This window comes from Pipra filicauda, unplaced genomic scaffold (assembly GCF_003945595.2).
Source record: "Pipra filicauda isolate LSUMZ 115617 unplaced genomic scaffold, ASM394559v2 scaffold71_size5581439_pilon, whole genome shotgun sequence".
NCBI classification, from domain to species: Eukaryota; Metazoa; Chordata; class Aves; order Passeriformes; family Pipridae; genus Pipra; species Pipra filicauda.
In genome coordinates this window covers 4,346,759-4,366,489 of record NW_024104887.1, presented here as the reverse complement: position 1 = coordinate 4,366,489, position 19,731 = coordinate 4,346,759, and the positions used below count along the sequence as shown (strand labels likewise).

The window sequence follows — 19,731 nt, the reverse complement described above, 5'->3', positions numbered from 1 at the left end:
CCCACCTCAGACAGGGTCAACCAAGTCCTCCCCCTTCAACCATCAGTTGGAAAAAACATGTATTTCCAATGGGATGAAGAGCAAAGTATGAATTACACATGTGTGGACACCATTTCCATGTACAACTTCAGTGCTCTTTGAAGACCTGCTGCAGGAGAAAACCTGCTTCCAAAGAAAACCAAAACTCCAAATTTTGTGGGTTTGCTTTTTCTAACTAGGACTGCACACCTTGAGCTAATGAACATGCCATACAAACACAAACCAAATGCAGTTTGCTCCCTGCTTGTCAAACTCTGCATTTCAGTGGTGGGCACAGCCTCACACACAGCCCTGCCACAGCCTGACCTCCACCCAAGCTGCTCAGCATATCAGGAGGGATTTCCTGTATCTTCCACAAAATTCCCTGTGGACATCTGTTTCCAGTATCTCTATTTCCCTTGCCCAGCAGCAGAGCACAGCCAGGTAGGAGAAGCAGCTCCTCCTCCTCCCATAAAATAAAGCTTCTTCTAATAAAACTTCTCCAGCCAAAGAAATCTGGGCTTCTCAGGCTTGAATTTATGAAAAGAGAAACCCCAGGTGTTTTAAAGTATCTCAACAGCAAAGGAATTCTGGCAGCTCATTCCCCCTTTCTCCCACTGAGAGCACAAAGAGCTGCCCTGGGCAAAGCCATTCATCTGCCAAAACCCAAACACACAACAGAGAATAAAAGCGAGGAGAGAAAAAATGAGAAAAGTAAAAATAATATAAATTTTTTAAACATTCAGAAGGTGCTGAGGACTGTGTTTCTTCACAAAAAGTAGGGACTGAGCTTTTCAGTGCCCGACACACACGTTCCTTTCTTGCACCCCCAGAGCATCAGCCACTCTTGGTGCTGCCTCCTCTCCTCCACCAGAACTGTCACAGGGTCCATCTATTGTGGTCTAACTGGTTAGTTAAGGAAACAAAAAGCAGCTTTGGGAGAGGGGCAGGGCTTTTGTTCAACATGCAAGACACTGGAAAAATGGTGTCACAGCAGCAAAGTGACATTTGCTTTCCATAAACCACTTCTGACCTTGGGTTCCCAACACGGACCAGAGTGAAAAACACAACACAAACCTGCCCTCAGAGCCCAAGTAACTCCCCCCCCTGGACTTACAGCGACAGAGAGCACGGACTGGAGATCTAAAAATCATTTCTTGATGTAATGCAGATGCCAAAATCCCAGATCCTTTCAAATGTCATTTAGTATTGCATTTTTTAGGGAAATTTATGCATCGTTTATGCATCTTTGAGTCTCAACAAATGATCCATGAATTCAACAGATGTATCCGTCTGGAACTGATACTGATGAAAAGGTTAAATACAACAGCAAATGAAAGAGTTCCTGCACCTTGTACAATACCCACACATCAAGAGAACACGGATGCTGGCAAACACCCATGATGACAACCAACCACCAATTCCCAGGATGGAGCATCCAGCTTCGGGGACCTGTTAAAACATTCCTGCTGGCTGAGGATACTTGTGATCTGGTTCCATCTGCTTTTTATAAGTTTAGAACAGACTTCAATAACCTAATTTTAGAAAAGGACAGATGCAAATGTAAACACCCGCAGCCCAAGGCCACAGCATGTCAAACAACATCAGTGACTGCTGTGAATAAAAATGCTAATTTTAAAATTAATTGCATGTCATTCTGTGATACGATCCACTTATCTTTCTTGTTTTCTTGCACATTTAGAGAGAAAAATACATATTGATGTATTCACAAAACCACTGAGGACTTTCCCCTTCTTGTACTACACTTACCCGGTCAAAATGTACCTTTAGTCTCCAGCCTTGGAAAGCATTTAATATAAGATAAATTATCTTTAAGAGGCAACAAATACATTTTCCAATAATTTTCTTTCCTCTCCAAACATCAAAGAAGCTTAAATACCATGGAAACACATATCACAAATCCCCCAGACACGGGACTTTATCAGTCCCTTTCATATACAGCACAACTAAAGCTCAGAAAGCGTAAATTCTTTGCATAAAAACACAAAATAAAGCCATGACAGACCTGAGGAGGGAAAAAAGTCAGATATCTGATTTGAGGTCTTAATATCTTGTCTGCAATTCACAAAATTCCCAGGATGTACTTAAAATTTTACTTCTATTTCCAGTACCTTATAATAATTACAAAAGAATGGTCTGCAGCCATAACATAAAGCAGTGCCATGGTAGCTCCTGACTTTATGTGTGTATATATACACACACACAAATGATTTACTATAATCATCAAGGCTTTCAACATTAAACACTTGATCCTGAAATCCTTAACCAGACAAAAGCTCAGCACACAGAAAATTCTGCCTCATCCAGGACAGACTCTCATTCTCCTAAACCAGATTAGGACCTCAGTGTTGACTCATTTATTCCACCACCAACAGCACGTCCACAGGACTGACTGGTCTATGTATAAATATTGGAATTAATGTTCAAAGGGCAAATACACACCTCACCCCTCAATATTCTGCTGTTTGTTAGTCAGAGCTTTAAGATTTGAGTCCAGAGCCTCTCTGCTGTAAACTGGCCCAACTCCCTGGTTTCTGAGGCAATTTGCTGAGTTAGCTGGTGATCTGGATCTCTCTGTTATTGAGGAGGGACTGCCAGACACCCTTGAGAACAGATCCTTTCACTTCTGTGATGCCAAAAGCCTCCTTGGAAGTGCCTGGCCAGACCCCAGGCAGCTCTTGTACCTCTCTCTGTTTTGCTCACCAAACAGCCCCAGAAGCTGGCTTTGCATTGCAGCCCCTATTCTGAAAGGCAGTTGGGCAATTCCAAAGCTTATGAAAGCAATTATCATTATAGCACTGCTGTGATAATTCAAACATTGCCAGCTGTACATGGGCCTATTCAAATGTACAGCTGTTACATGGGTAATGAAAAATTACAAAAGCTTCAGATCCTGTGCCCCATGCTTTCTCAGGCTGCTCCATTACAGGCTCAGTTACTGCCATCCCTGTTGATGACAAAACACCAAAACAATAGTGTCTTTTTCTGTGCTTTCTTGTAAACAATTGGTTCCCTCACCACCTCCTCCAAGTAATAAAAATGGTAATATATTTTACAATTATGTCCAGTACAGGATTAAACCGGTATCAAGTTAAAAACAGAAAAATATTAGCTGATTCTCTTCTGAAACTGCTGCCAGCTTTGGTCTAGAAGCCTCCTATGCTTGGTCACCTTTGTCTTCCACTGCCATTGCCGAGTCTCTCTGTTGTTCTTCTGGATCCCCTGGAAGAATACTCGTGACTGTCTGGAGAAGTGACTCGATCTGCTCCTCTGTGAGCCTTTCCTCGCTTTCTTCTACCATCTGCAGGTCAAAAAACAATCCATTGTCATCATTAAATCCACACTTCCTTCCTCAGCTCCAAAGAGTAGAGCTCAACTCATTGGGAAATACTTTGTCAATGGAGGCGAGATACAGTCTGAGCTCATTACAAAAGCATTTTACAAAGCAGAACTCTTGCAATATTTAAAAAAAAAAGAAAGGAGAGCTCCATTGTTAACCACTACAATTGGCACTCTGGAATGAGACCCTGCTTTCCTTCCAACAAGGAACACACCGTGCTCAGAACAGCCTTTCCTCCCTGGTTTCTCCTCGAGTCTCTCTCAACCTACACATCCATGTCTTGAGCCAGGCTTTTCATTTAGGTCTCGTTCAGACCTACCTCCCAGACCTGTTTTCCCAAGTTCCTGTGCTTTCATGGGAGCACTGAAATGAGATATCCTGAGAGTGGTTCCCTGAACCTTGGCACCTGGACTGTAAGTAACCAGGCCATAAAAGAAACCACCTAATCCTCCAGCAGCTACACTGTACTGGAATTTGCTTAGACTGGAGATTCCTGGGTATAAAGGCATTTAAAAAGCTCTGAGCAACACAAAATATGCTGTCACAAAATCAACTATATGATTCCATGAGATTAATTGGGGACCTACTCCCACTGTGGAGCTGTGGGAACTCTTATATCACTGCCACCAGTAAAACAACTGCCCTAATTTATAGGCAGCTGTTAAAAGGGAAAAAAGCTTGTCAGAGGACTGGAAAAGCAAGTCAGAAGAACTCTTCAAACGCAAATGAAACCAATTAGGATTGTGGGGTTTGAGTTTTCTTTTTTTTACAAAGTCCTTTAAAATGTCCTTTGAAGAGCAGTGATTTATATTAATTATGGTTCCAAGTCAATGCAGGTTTAATCAGCTCCAGCTATAAAGTGTCAGCTACTCAGATGCATCGTGCCTTCTGAAAAGCTGAGTGGTATATTCAATTAACTTGTTTTTTTCTTCAGAGTCCTACGAGCCCTCTTTGCACAATCTGATCATTGTTCATCAGCATTATCCACAGATCCTGGATGAGTGGAAGTGCACACAGCTCAAATCCACTCATGTAGCAAAAGGCAGACACTGAATATCCATCTGCAAATGACTGTTTCTGGGGACTATCCCCGATCAAAGGATGAAATTCCCTGTGGAGTGGCTTTCCAAGTACTGTTAGCTCAAGAACTACTGTAGGACACTGGCTTGAACAACAGTCCTGGCTCTTGTTCCAGCCACCTGCTCCACTGTACTCCATGTGCTAAAACACACTAAAATACACTAAAAACACACTAAAAATCCTCCTTCTCTGTGAGAACTGCTGCAGCTGCTGCAGTGGGGTGAGGTGATTGCTGCCAGGCTGCATCCAGAGGGGATCATCCCAGCAGCCTGACCAGCACACCTTGGAGCATCAACACCATACCATGAAATGTTGAAGTGGAAGGTGTCCTTCTCCATGGCAGGGAGGTTGGAACTAGATGTTCCTTCAGGTTATTCCCAACCCAAACCACTCTGGGGTTCTGTGATTCCATGATAAAGTAAAGTATGTTACACCCACTCCTTGGTGCCAATCCTGCTGACTCTGCATTAATCTACAGATGCCCTGTGCTATTAAATTTCTTAGAGGATTATCAGCCTGGTTTTCAGACTGGATTATAGTGTTATTAATTACTGTTACATTGAATTTTAAAGGTGACAACCCCACAGCAGCAGGAAAATACAAAGAACCAGCCCACATGCTTTGGACAGGCAATATCATTCCAGGCAGGATGACTGAGCTCTTAGTGGCCAATGTCCCCCTTTGCTTTCTGATCTTCAGAAAAATGGCACTTTGCCTAGTTTAGATTTGATTTATTGGATGGCATGAAGTCCACCCATTTTAATTTTATCCTTCCCTATTTATATCTCCCCTCTCCCTTCTTTTTCTCTGAACACTTTCTCCTTCAGGTGCTTGCTTCAGGGAGACAGAGTTAAACATAAGGACAGAATCAAAACTCAAACAGAAAACTGAGTTCTAGATCAGCACCAACTCTTATTTAAGACAGAATATACTTATGTGAGAATCTAATCACTGTTTTTTTGCATGTTCCTCAGTGAGCACATCACTCCAAATGAGTAATGCCCCAACTCCCAGGACGAACAACCCCGCTGATGTCATTTGTACTGGCTGAGCACGAGCCCTGCCCGGCTGACAAACTGCAGACACGACTTGGACAGTGACAGATGAGCTCTGGTGACTGCCCTGGCAGCTCAAGGAATCACACTTTAGCACAGAGTTGATGAACGAAAATAGTCTCTCGTGTTTCAGACGCTCTGGTGCCGTAACTGAGAAAAGCATCTTTAAAGCAAGATGCCAGACACTGCTCTGAGAAGGGGGGATGTAGCTCCAGATTCCCTTCTGCTGACAGATCCCTAACCTCTGCCAGAGGGAAGTGGTAAGTCCTTAAACTACTGCATCAGCCTCACCAAGTGCTCATCCCTCTTGGTGCCTCTCCACCAGCCCTCACATCAGGAACCACCAAAAGATACAAATTTGGCAGGAGGGACAGACAGCTGACTATTCAGGTTGATGTTCCAGTGCTATTTTGCTGTGATACTATTCAAGAGTTCAAAGGATCAAAAGCATAAACTATAAAAATCAATTTTTTTCAGTCTTTAGGGAAGTGAAAAAAACCAGCCTGAGCCTGACTTATGAAAACATAAGCAGTGAGGAAGCAGCAAAGCAGAAGGCCAAAAGGCAGAATTCAAAAATTAAGCACAGACAGCATGCAGATAAAGAGACAAATGAAACTGTCCTAAAGGAAAACAGATCTCAAGGGGAACAGAAGGTCACCCAGAGGCTTTTCCTGCATTCAACAGATGTTCTCACAGCCTTCTGATTTACAACTATAAGACAAAATGCTACCCATAGTAACTAGAAAATATGGTGCTGAGAAATTATGTGTAAGAAAAAGCCTAAGAGGCAAAATGAAACGACTGTATTCAAGCACCTACTTTTCTAGCAAGCATTTTACCAATCTATGAAAAAATATCTAACAAAAAGCCTTGCTAACCTCTAACTTGCACTTGGCTGAAACTGCTCAAGCAACAGACTCAAACCATAAGCAGTCAGGAATGCAAAGTTTATAGTAAGGAAAACAAAAATGCAAATGTTTGAAGTAAGTGTATGACCTAAGATGTTGATGTTGGCGGTGCCACACACCCCAAATGGAAACAGCTCACCCTCACAGACTGTGCCATGTGCAAAGTTTAGGGTCTCGTCAACCCAAGCGCTGCTGACCCACCTATTTTCAATATTCAGGGATTTGGGTAAGTAACAGAACTGGGCAGTGTTACAGAAATGCAATTTATAGAGAAAAAGCACCCTGATGTGCAGCAAGACAAGCATGTCCCTTTCCCAGGGCTGAGCGAGGGGTTTGGGAAGTGAACACAGGGAAGGGCAGTGAGCTGTGGCAGCTCTGTGGCTTCCGTAATAAATCATTCCCAAGTCACTACATTCAAGTCTAAACTATCCCAAAATAACTCCAGGGTTTTAGTAGCAAATGCTACAGCACATCAGTGTCATTCATACATACACACAGGATGAATTATCTGTGAAATGCAACTATGTGGTCGAGATAATTCAGTCAAGTCAGGCCTCACTAATAACTTCTATTTCACCCAAACTCGTAACAGTTAGTTATTAAATTCCCATTGCAATATACTCATACAGGAAGCAATTTTCACATTTCAGTTTCCCAATCCTCTGAACAATATAGAGCTAATGCTCTACACAATACAATCTACAAGACAACCAAAGAAGGAATCAAGAAAACCTTATTTGGGAACTTAATTGGCATAAAATTCCTACAGCTAAAAATAAAAGGGGCACGTTCCCTCTGCAGTTTGTATTTACTTTTCAAGCCTGGGTACCCAGAGTTGCTTCTTACTTTATTGATAATGTATTGATAAAAACAGCCAGGTTTTCAGAACTGTGCAATATATACAAGTATTCAGAGGGCAGCTGAAGCCACAGTTCTGCTCACCTTTGAGAGCAATGCTACTTTTATTTAGAAATCTAATAACCAATTTTTCACTTGCTTAAGCACCTTGTGCATACAACTGTTAAGCCAGAGCTTATGTTTGGACTTAATTTCAAGTATCTAAGAGCTCCAACTAACTTAACTGGACTTGAAGCTTAAAATGAGGCAAATGTTTACTAAATGGAGAATAGCTCAAGAAAATGATGCCAGTTTTCCTTTTCCTCTCTAGATACATCTGTGCATGGGCTTTCTAACCCTGGAAAATGAAACAGGCATCTGACACCCACCCCTGAATCTTGCTGTAAGAGAATGCAAAGACAAATCCCTCTCCAAGTGCAGCCTGAAGCCCTGGCAGATGCCTCGTTCCATAACGGAACCACTACTGGGAACCAGAGCTGTGCTCATTAAACAAATGTGGATGTGGGATATTTTACTGCCTCCACGCAGCCCTTCCCAGCTGCACATTTTAACAGGAGCTTTTTTAAACGGAGCACTGTGCCTGAACTTCTCAGAGGAACAAAACAACCATAATTACCAAATCAGGACGTAATCAACAGAATGACATGAAGCGCTGAGTCACGTCAAGACCTGCTGGTGAATTCTCAGGGCAGAAAGTCATTTTTCAGAAGCTTTTAAAGATTTGGTTTGTGGAGGAGGTAAATCAGAAAGTAACAGCTAGTCTATTAAGATAATTTCAAAGATTAAAGCGTTTGTTCATAAATTAAATGTGCAAATCTGTACCTTCACAGTGCCACGTACGAATCTAAGCACAAAATATGAACACAGACATATACACACATAATTGTGTAGGTTTTTTTTTTTAGTTGGTGAAACAAGGACAAACACTTTGGAACAGGCTTTTCCTAATTAAAACCATACCTTTTCTGCTTGCCCAAATAAAAGCCAAGTATAAGAAACTTCATCGTCCTTGCTGTGCTTCTTTCAAGCTTTCAATGCTAATTGTTTATTTCGTTTAGTCTCCTGAGACAGGAGGACACAGTGCAAATGTTGAAGAATAAATAAAGCCACACTGAAGAACCCCAAAAAGTAATGAAAGAAGTCAGGAACCGTCTGAAGGACAAGTAATATTTGGTGGGGAACAAACCTCAGCATCACAGAGCAGAACAACCTGTGGGCCAAAAGCTACTGTTTATTTGAATCATAAGCCAAGAGTTCTATTTAAAAAAGAAACAGTAAATACAGTAATAAAGGAAATAGGGGTTCTGATCACTTCCAAAGCAATCAAGTACATAATTTAACTCCAGTGTAGGAGGTAGATGTTTGATGAGAAAATGACTGTTATTTCCTCCTTTGAGCAGTAATTTGAAATTGTTCAGCACTAACACACTAATAGGAAAAAAACACATAAAAAAAGAAATAAAGTGAAAGACTGAATGATTGGATTAATGTCCCTCAGAGCTAATTAACCAAGTGGGAAGCAGAATATATTGTTGAGAAAATAAAATGTTTAAATCCTCTAAGATCTTCCATTTTCCAGAAGAATACTTTACATTATTACTTTCTAGTCAAGAATAAAAGAGAATCTGCCAGCCTGGTTATGCAGAGCACACAGGTACAAGGTTGTCTGGTTTGACAGATGGAAATCCAGTTTTAAAAAGCACAGAATTAAAATCTACTTTTCCATTTGGAGAGAAGAACGTGGAGCAATTTGTTCATTAGAAAAGATGTTTAATCTTCAACCCCACCACAGTTCAGCACTAAGCAAAGCTGAACCACTGCCATGGTTAGATGAACATCAGTGTCTTTTTTCTTCCTCCTTTGTGAATTACTGAGCCAGGAACAACATATGTTAAAGATTAGAACAGGAGGTCAAGATAGCTGCAGTGTGTACAGTGCTTTACCCTGTGGGGTATGAATTAGAATTTCATGCTCCTTTTGTTGCTATTGTTGTTTGAAAATAAACCCTGGCACACGGTCTGGAAAAGACAAATACGGACAATGGCACCAATTTATGCATAAAGACTTACAGAAGACCCTGGGATCAAAAGATCACAACACAAATTTGTTTTTTTAGCTTAAATATATTTTTATCAAAATTGATCTATTATTTGCATACAACTAAAACCAGGGAATTTCGTAGAGGGAGAGTAAAAACCTAAAAACCTGGAAAGGCAAAAAAGTAACAATAAATATACCTATCCTGTCACATGAGCAATTAAAAGCCTGTCAGGTAAATTTGTCTTCATTCCATGGACGGGCAACACTGAATAAGAGTTTGAGACATCAAAACTCTTTGAGGAAGTGAGAGATAGATATGGCTTGTTTAGCATTTTGCTTAAAGCTTTTTTAAAAAGAAGACTGATGTGCCTGCATTAAATGAACTGGTCAGAAGCTTTCATCATCATTTATTTCTGATTCAACTCCAGGAGCAACTCACAGCTTTTAAGAGGCAGGGGGAAGTTCAGTGGAAAGAGAATCAAGGCAATTTTAGACCCTAATATTCACTTCTCAGTAGGTTGTCTCCCATCCATCAGCTGCAGTGAATTGACTTGCCTGCATGAAATCTGTGTGTGGATAATCTTCTCCCCACGGACATCAAAGGAAAACAGAGCAGCCTCCCCTGCTCTGCGTTATTTCACACTCACAGAAGACAGAGGGGTTTGTGTGTTCAGTGATTGCTACAATCTCCTTCCCCTGTCCTCACCAAAACCCCAAATGGTTCAAGACAGCAACTGAACAGCAAAATCATTTCCTTGCTGAGGCTCCCAGGCTCTGGATTTCACTTAAATGAACCACTCTGCAGTTTCCCAGCAGTTATTGAGCTCAAAAGAACTTTGATGCACTTTGATGAGAGAGTAAATGTACTGCAATTTCGGGGAGGCTTCATCTAACACAGCGTTAACAACCCAGCCAACTCAGATCACTGTAATGCTGGTTTTGGAGAAACCAGCCCTGGGAATTACAGGGGAATTGCAATGGAACAGGAGTAAGTACATCCCCGACACCTCCATGACAACAGAAATTCAGGCTAATCCCCAAATGTACGAATATCACATTTTTCACAACTGACCACTAGGGACAGGTTCTGGATAAGTAATGAACTGCCACTGGACTCAAATCTCGTGTCTGTGTTTCTGCAAGTTTTAGCAATGAGTTTTATCTAACTTTCACACTACAAACCTTGGAATATCCAAAGTACGACACTCTACAGAAACCTGACTTCTAATAGAAAGGCCCAAATTTCTTATATTTACCTCCTGGACTTCAAACATGACACAGAAGCAAACTATTTTCAATATTTTATGGGTAGGTAAGATAATAAGGAACTAAGGAGGATTAACAAGGAGAGGAGGGAAGACACAAACAAAACCATACAGTCACCTGAAAGCAGCAAAAGATTATTGCATTTAAAGAAGGGAAAAAGAAACTGTCTATGGCAATAAAATAAATCTGTGTCTAAGCACATGAGGCTAACAAAGGCACGAGACAGGCTCCACATCATGGCTTATGACTAAGTGCCTAAGCAGAGCTCATGAAGCCTTAATGCTCTTGGTTGGGTTGATGATTGACACTGATCTCCTCAATCACAAAACACAGCATTAATTCCTCAGCTAGAAACATTCTTCCAAGAGACGCCTTCAGCGTTATAATCCCTATTCTGTGGCTACAGAAGAAAAATAGTCCTACTGGTGCCTCTTTAATCCTTCCCCTCTTTGCAGCAAAATACGATCCTGTTACTCCTCGCTTTGGTTTCAGGTTAAGATGGCAAACAGATGTTCTTAATGCAAGAGATCTTCATTGAAATAATATCCTGATTATAACAAGCTCTTTATTACCACGGGGGTTTGGATTCCTAAGGAGATCCTTCCGGGAATATAATCATCTCTTTCTATTTAGTGACAATCCCTCTTTACACCAAAATTATGCTTAACAGGTTGGCAATGGCTACTTTTACATGAGGAAGCCTGTTTATATCCATATCTCATTCTGCATCACTGCTCACAATTCGCTATCAGTCATTAATTTCTTTTTAGCACATTTGGTTTTAGTGCAACACAGAACTCTGCCACCAAAACAACCATGTCATGGCAGCTGTCAAAAGTACATGACTGCAGAGCTGCAGCAGCAAAAAGACCCAGGTTAAATATAATCTTAGTTGCAATACTCTAGTTACTAACCTTTTAATGACTGCATCAAGCATTTTAAACATGTGACACTGAAGCAAAAAAGAGGTGGAGAATCTGTCTGAGAGAAAGATGGGCAAGTCTCTAAGGAGGTCTCAGACAGGAAGCTGAGTGGATTTGAAACAGTGGATGTAAAGATGTGCATAAAGGGATATATTCAATCACTGGCCATGAGAAAGTAATTATTCAATTGATCTTCAAGGTTAAAGCTGCTTCCATTTAAGCTTTGAACAGTCAGAGGCATTGTTACTCACCAGCTGGATTTCAACTGCCGTCACAGGCCTGTGGTTCAGCAGCTGGAGCTTTTCTGCCCTGGTTAAAAGCAAAGTGTAAGACAATCCACATTACTATGTAATTTGAGGATCCCCTCAACTGACTGGTGTGATGCAAATACATTCCTGATAACTTAGGCATGAAATGCCACTGCCAGGAATAATTCTGACTGGGTTTGCAGTGTGGTTTAATCGACATCATTTGGGTGTTTTAAACACAGTATTTTCTTGTGTGTTTAGACAGGCTGCTGTTGCCACCTCTAGTCCAAGGTGGCAAGCAGAGACATTTAGACCATTACTGTACAAACATTAATTAACACGCACTGTTACTTTGTTAAGGCTGTGCAGAAATGCTAAACAACTCACCAGAAATCAGAGACTCTTCTGTTATGAACACACAACCACAAGAACAATTATCATACCTAAGAAGTTACAATCCATCAGCCAAATGGCAATAACTTGCTTATTCTTTTAGCCCGGCGCAAACACAAAGTAAATACAAACAGATCACTATTAGTAAACTACAGTTGTGAAGAACTAAATCTTGGAATTTATTACTATTTAAAGGGCATCTTTGATGCATGTTGAAACCAATTCTGAAGGGTTTTCCCTCAGTTTACTGCACCTGTGGGTTGCTTAGAAAGGAAACCTCCTGGCTTTCAAGAGAGCGCACAGATCACTCCACGCAGGCGTTTACAACCAACGGGTCGATGTCTGTGTGTCTGGAGACACCTCAGAGACACCATCCCATCTCAAATGGCCTCTGACAGCGTCTGCCCCTGAAATCCAACCCCCTCACCAGGCACTCCAGCCCTCCAGCAGTCAGGGACAGGCACTGCTACACGGCCAAAGCCCGAGGGGCTCAGGAGAAGCCTGTGAGGAGCAATGCCTTGCTCTGGTCGTACATTCACACACGTGGACGTGTCCAGAGACTGAATTCAGCACTTCAGCAGCACACAGCTGACCCCCAGAGAATAAGGCCCTGCATTTACCCACTGAACACACAGAATGAGCAGCACTGGCATCACATTTTCCTGGCTGATGTGTCCTGAAGGAGAAATCCTGTATTGCCACAGACTGGATGATCCAACAGACCCTCTTCAGCTAAAATGCCCATAACTCCAAGTGACTCAGTGATGGGAACAGGAGAAGAGAGGGGACTATGGCTCAGCAAAGACAACTGCTCTGCTGATACCAAACTTTGTTACACCAGAGGGTTTTGTGATGTGTAATCACAGCCCTTAAGAACAGAAAACAGCTCCAAAGAGATGACACGCTGACTGTCGGTTTTAGATCCAACCTGCTGGCAATAAAACCAAAATCCTAAAAAATCCCTGAGTTATTCTGCCATCATTTTTATAAATGCTGGAAAATCGTTTTAATTATGACTTTCAGCTTCAGAAGAAAAGCTTGCGATTTTTAAATGAACAATTCACAACAGAAAGCTCAAAGAAACCCTCCTATTTACTTATTATTGGATTGCTTTGCTTTTGGATAATCGAGGGTGAAAACCAAATATGTTTCCACTGGTGGGAAGCAGTGAATACACCTCCTTTTTTTTTCCCATGCTAATCACTTAGATCTATTTGGCAGCTTGATGTTTACAGCATGAGACTGTGGAGAGCATGGCACGATTTAACTCTGAGCTGAGAGCACCACTCGTGGCTGCTCTACTGTCAAAGAGATGAGGTATTTATAACTGCTGCCATCTACTACTGTCATAACTAATGAAAGGACAGATATAAAACCTCAGTAATGACAGAAGACGAGCACTGAAATCCTTTAAAATTGAAAGCAGGTCATTTAGGGAGTCAATGAGAAAAAACCCACCCACGTAGAAGTGAACAGAGCTGGGTAAAGATATTAAATACCATCTTCACTGTACAAAAGTCTGGCCAATTCAGCTGAATGCATGAAAGATTTAGTGCTTTTTCCTCAAGAGCTGAGAACTGCCTGGTTCAGTGCCTGGAGCACTCGATGGAGGTGCAGAAGCTGGTGCTCCAGTCCTGGCTTTCAGTGTTATTTGCTTTTTAGTCCCTGGCCAGGCCTGTGTTTGTGCCTCAGTTTCCAGACCTCTGAAACAGAGACAAGTTTCTCTGAGGACACCTATTTGTAAAAGACTTCCTCCTCCTCCCAGAGCCCTACTTACAAAGACAGGCTGTGTAATGAATTCATACTTTATACAAGTTTCTCACTGCACTGCACTCACATGCCACTTCTGAGATCAGAGCCTTTTCCCAGTTCAATCCTACAGCTCCACCACAGCTGCAGACAAAGCATATTATTTGAATCTTACAAAAGAACACATAAATTTTCTCATCTTCTTGTTTTCCAAAGCAGCACCTCTGAAATTTCTCGCCAACAAAACTTCAAAGCCAAATAAACTGAATCAAATAGCCAAAGCCTGAGCTAAAGAATGCAAACTTGACTTATCCAGAGGTATTTTAAAGCAGGTAGAGCTCCATCATGTTTATCACAGGAAGATCACTGGCAGAGCAGGAAACAGAAATAAATTAAAACCAATTACACACCGTGACTAAAACAATCAATTAGTGAAATTGTTCATGTTTCCTGAAGACAAGAAATACAGAACACAATAAAAAAGGTCACTTCTCAAAGACCTTTTGCTTATAAGCATTAACATCACTCTAACTCAGTGAATTGATGTAAGTTTTACAGTAGGGCCAAAGGGATCTCAAACACATCATTTCAGCAAAGGTGGCACCATTCAGGGGATTTGCAGTTTTAAAAATATGTACAGAAGAATGAGAGAGAACCTGCAAGCCATTAAAATATGTTATCTGAAGAATTGCATGCCTGTTTTTCATCAGCAAAGCTCCCTACTGGAAAAAACTGACGCAGAACATCACACAAAGGAATTCACAGCAGGCTGCAAAAACCCCAAAAGCTACATAAATGAAGGTGCTCGTGTAGCATGAACACTAATTAACACTAAAACATAACAACCTTTAGCCATGTTCACACATAATTACGATGTAAGCAATGTATTTGTTTCATTTCCATCGAGATTGAATCCAAAGGCACAGAGAAATAACCAACTATTCAGTAACTGCCATCTGAAAGTTGGTACCAGGCCAGTTACTTGCTGCTCTACCTAAACACTGTTCTGATAATGAAGATATAAAGTTGTTTTATTTTGGAAAAATACTGCAAGATTGCAAAGGGAGAACTGATTGTAGTTGAAGATGTGGACAAACATGTTGACACACACGTGGGTACAGCACATGTTTGGGGAGATCTGCTCCTCCTGCAACAGAGAACTGTAGCATTTCTCTCTCCTCCTCTACTCAGTAAATATCCAGCTCCCAGGATTATTTAAGAAACATCAAGCCTGTGTGTGCAGTACACGAAGGGTTCTCTCTGCTTATTCAGGAGTTCCATGTGAGCAGCAATTCCTGCTGTTTGCCCAGAACACAGACATGGACTCCAAGTGTGAGATCCAAGACCAGCCCAGGGGACCCTCTGGATGGTTTGGTCCCAGCTCTTCTCCCCCTGTGCAATTTCTGACCTTTTCCAGCTCATCACAAATGGAGTGACCAGGAGACCACGAATCTTGGTATCCCCTGGAAACAAACACTCAAAAAATGTCTCTAAATTTCATTGGTGTGATAGAAAACTGGGTTACTGAGCCCTCGACACCTCAAAGCACCATATGTGGTATGAGCTGGAGCTCAGAACCCACCACACTGATCTTTTTAACACTGACACCAAAAACTGACTGCCAGGATCAGGGTCTCTGTGTACCTGGAATTTCTTGACAGCCCAGGTACAAATTTGAACCTGAATAACCCCAATTCCATCAAAAATAAGCTTTAAGGAAGGCAAACTGCAAGCCTGAACATGCATCAGGATCAGTCCTGACTGCAGTATTTGCCATGGGCACAGACATAAGCCTGAATTTAGTTCGTGCTCCCTTAAATCTAAAAAATAAAATTAACTTTTTTCAACTCCTATGAATTCATCTTCACACTTTCTATGGAATGCCTGTTACACTGACACTCATTAAATAAAAAGGGTAACTGTTCCCATTCATCTAAACAGAAGGTGAAGGATATTTTCAGCTTAATTGCCCCCAAACATACATAGTTGTATTTTCTCTGGACTGCCTGGATTTTAGTAACAGTTTGGAACATGAAAGCTGCTCTTTCAAGAGAAGAATACATACAAAAGATGAGTGACAGCTGAAAGTAATTTTCTCACATAAAAGCAAGATTCCACTAATCAGAGTTAATGGGCCGTGTTACAGACTTGCACAGGACCTGCCTGGTGAGAAATCTCAAAATGGCAATTACTGCTGTGGGGCTGAGCAGAGCCTCCTGCTTCCAGCCCACATCCAGCAGCTCTGGGACTCAGCTGGAGCCAAGATCAGCATTTCCAGCTGAGGGCAAAATGCTGTGGAGTGGGCTTGGGGGACACACAAAGCTCAGGCTGCAGGAGACAAAAATGTGTGCAGTTATGGGCAAGAAAATGGGTCTGAGGTCTGTGTTTGAGGGGAGAGTGTCTGCTGTAGGAGGTGAGGATGGAGGGTTACAGGAGTATAATCCTAAAAAACAGTTCTCCTAAAAGACAAAATAACAACCCCATTGTCACGTGTCTAACATCCCTCACAGCACAGACAGCACGTTGTTACAGTACATCAATTCTAAAAAAATAATAAAAATAGTTACATTCTGTTGTGGAAATTAAAGGCAAAATGTATCCCATGGCATCAGCAGTGAGCAAACTCTTGCAGCATTTATATTTTAACCAAAATCTCCTATTAGGTATCTTGGTATTGCTCATCTTTTATCTACTGAGCTCCTAGACAGTACATAAATATATAAGCAAGCATGTGCTGCTTTTCTAGTAAGAGATCTATAGTATCAGTGCCAAGACACAGCACACAGAGCTACAAAAAAACCCCCTTAAAACATCTGTAACTGTGCAGAGGCAAATTTATCCCCAGGACTGTATGTTTTATAGTTGCTAAGAAAACCATAAAGTAACAGCTGTATACATAACCACGGATTTTATTACTGCTGAAAATACTTCAGAGTCAAATCCCGTGGCCTTGAGCCGACCACGGCAACTCGTGTGTAACATCTGAACCCAGATCACAGGAGCCCCAAAATGTGAAATCACAGCATTCTCTGCAATTCCAAGCCAGGACATTTCTCCAGGACAAAATCTGAGGGCTGACAGTGGTTATCTGAATGTAAAAAAAAACCCAAAACGGAGCCACGCTGCTCCAGATCAGAGGGTTAATTTCCAATCAATCCAGAGGGAAACACAACAGTCTTTGTAAAGTCTATTAAATGATGCCATTGTTAACCAAGCATCATCCTGACTTGCTGTTGAATATTCATTTGGAAAGCTTTGGAGGAGACAAAAATTACAAAGTAAATCGTTCAGCCTTTAATATTGTAGAGGTTGTAGTTTTTGGCAGGAATGAGGGAAAATACTTTCTAAAAGTATCACCGATTTTCAGCTCAACACTTCCCTGGCTGTGTTGATTTAAAGACAAAAAGGGCAATGTTTCTGTCCAGTTTTTTTTAAATTATAGTAATATGCAGTGCTTGGAAATTTGGTTATTACCAAAATTAGATCCAAGATAGGCTATCAGTAACAGGAAGAAGCACAAGTAGAGCCAGATTTCATTTAACCATAATTACAGAGCTCAAGCTTAATAAATGTTCTTTTCATGCAACTCCACTCCCCCTACCTTACAAAATATGAAGCCATTCCAGGGAGAAAAACTGGAAAATTAGCTGCTAGTGGCATACTGTATTTCCAAGTACAACATGGCTTACTGTACTGCAGTGTTAGCCAAAGCTTGAGGCCTCAACAAGGTAATAATAAAATTCACTGTCAGTTCAGAGGTTTTTCATTAAAAAAAAAAAATCTCAGTTCTACAGTTTCAATTTTACCAAAATAACTGATGAAACGGATAAAAAACCGTGGAGAAAACTGTGCTTTACCAAACCTTACTATATGAGTGAAATATATGTTTAGATGTCTTTGAATTTGCTCCATGTAGCAAGGCAGCTCTCTGAAATGACTCTGAAAGGTTTGTTTGCACACGTTAGTATTTACATTTAAAATTCGCCTTTTAGGTGTTGTGTTTTTTTTTTCCCTGCCTGTAACATCAGAAAACGGATGCTGGTCTGTTAACCTGGTATTTTGAGTAGCAAATATCAGCAATAACTGATGACTGGAGGTGATTTTAGAGGAGCTGCACATTAGCCAGCACGGTGCTATCAGCCCTCTCCTGTGCAGCCTGGCACGCATCCTGCATGGTCAGTCCTGCAGGCCTGGGGAAGGAGGGCAGGAAAAATAAGAATTCCCTTGATTAAAAGCTCCGTTGTGCCTCAATCGCTGCTGTTTCTCCGGATGGTGTCTGGCGTCCCTTCCCTCGCTGGGAATTCTCCCATGCACGAGCACAGCCTAGTGCCGAGGGCTGTCATCACACGCCGAGCAGGGGGAGCAGCTCGTCCCACCGCCTGCCTCCAGCGGGCTTTTAGGTAGGGCTGCAAATCCCTCTCTTACCTTCAAAGTCCTTGTATTGGAAAAGAAGTTTCTGAGCCTAATTATGAGCTCGAAGACACCGTTTAATTGTTTCCTCCTTGATTAGAGGCAGAGGAATTTAAAGCAGAGGAAGCAGCCTGAGAGGATGGGGTGTTTCTAGCCAGTCATGCCCTTTAACCAGATTGATTTGTCTGAGGACAGACACCAACTAACACCTTTATCTATATCTTAAATCAAATCAGGTACCTTCAGAGAGCTGTTACCAGCACAGACAGTGTTTGACCAGCTAAGAGATTAAGGGAGAGAGCCCATCTTGGAGTGCCTTACCCAGAAAGGAAGCAGCAAAGGCAGACTCTGGAATTCATTACTCTTCGTGGGAGGAAAGGTCATCACAGAGATCATGCAAGGAAGGTCCTGGAGAGCAAACACTGCAGGTTCTTTCCTCTCAGAGGGAAGAAAGCTCTCCACCAGATAGCTGGAATGAAATCTCTAGTGAAGTCTTTTATACAAACACCACCTCCATCCCACGGAATGGAAATGATCAAAGCCTTTAGTTTTTCATCTATTCAACAAGAGAGCAGTGTTGAAATGACCTTGGTTATGAACCAAAGGGTAGTTCAAAATTTCCTTGGAGGCATTACTATTTTAAGTGGTTTGAACACAAAGTGCATTATATAGTAATTGCACACCATATGCTTTCTGTGTTTTGGTGTGAAGAGGCTGCCAGATGGGCTCTGACACTTCTAAACTGAAGTGTCTCAATGGAAAAGATTAGAAGATGGAAAAAAGTGTCAGGATCACACTAAACAATTCTGTTCCTTATTTTGTAAAGTGTATGGCAAATGCAGAGTTGGCAAGTTCTTGACCAGATGACAAAGATATTAACAAAGCAGAAGTTGTACAGGATGCTCACAAAACTAAGGTATCACCACCCAATGTGAGTTCTGATAAGCCATAAACAGAATAAATTTGCCACATAAAATAGTGGTTGGCTCTTCACTCTCATCCTTCTGCCATTATGCACAAGGAAATGACTTGGGAATAATCCTCTTGCTTAGCTTACAGACTGATTCAGACAAAAAGGACAGAGAGGATGATACCTAAACCCAAAGGCACCTCCTAGCAGCCATAACAAAATTAAATAGTCAAAAAGCTCATTTAAAGCTTGTAACTATTTCAACCTTTGCAGCAGCGCTGTATTCCAGCTCACTGAATGAGCAGGAGTGGGAAGGTGAAAATTTGGGTAGATCTTCTACAAAATATCTCAGCACCATAGGACACAGATTTTGTAGTTAGAAGTTTCTGTGTTATGACTCAAATAATTTAGTACTCTGGTCTTGCAGATCCCATGCAGGGGAGCAGCTGCAGTCAAGGTATCTAATGTGGTAACAGAGCTCTCCTGACTTTTTGTAAGAGTTAACCCCAAGG

The 19,731-nt window shown here is 41.5% G+C and overlaps 1 protein-coding gene across 2 annotated transcripts in view; it reads right to left on the bottom strand.

Annotated features, from left to right (window-relative positions):
- Positions 1–1,220: 1,220 nt before the first annotated feature.
- LOC113990461 (CGRP receptor component) overlaps positions 1,221–19,731 on the bottom strand; it is a 40,008-nt gene continuing 21,497 nt past the window's right edge. For both annotated transcript variants that reach the window (XM_027725946.2, XM_027725947.2), the window contains 2 exons: positions 11,761–11,818; positions 1,221–3,340 (listed from right to left, as the gene is read on the bottom strand). In XM_027725946.2, the coding sequence (XP_027581747.2) occupies positions 3,197–3,340; positions 11,761–11,818 (202 nt within the window). In that variant the 3' untranslated portion in view covers positions 1,221–3,196. The remainder of the gene's footprint in view (positions 3,341–11,760; positions 11,819–19,731) is intronic.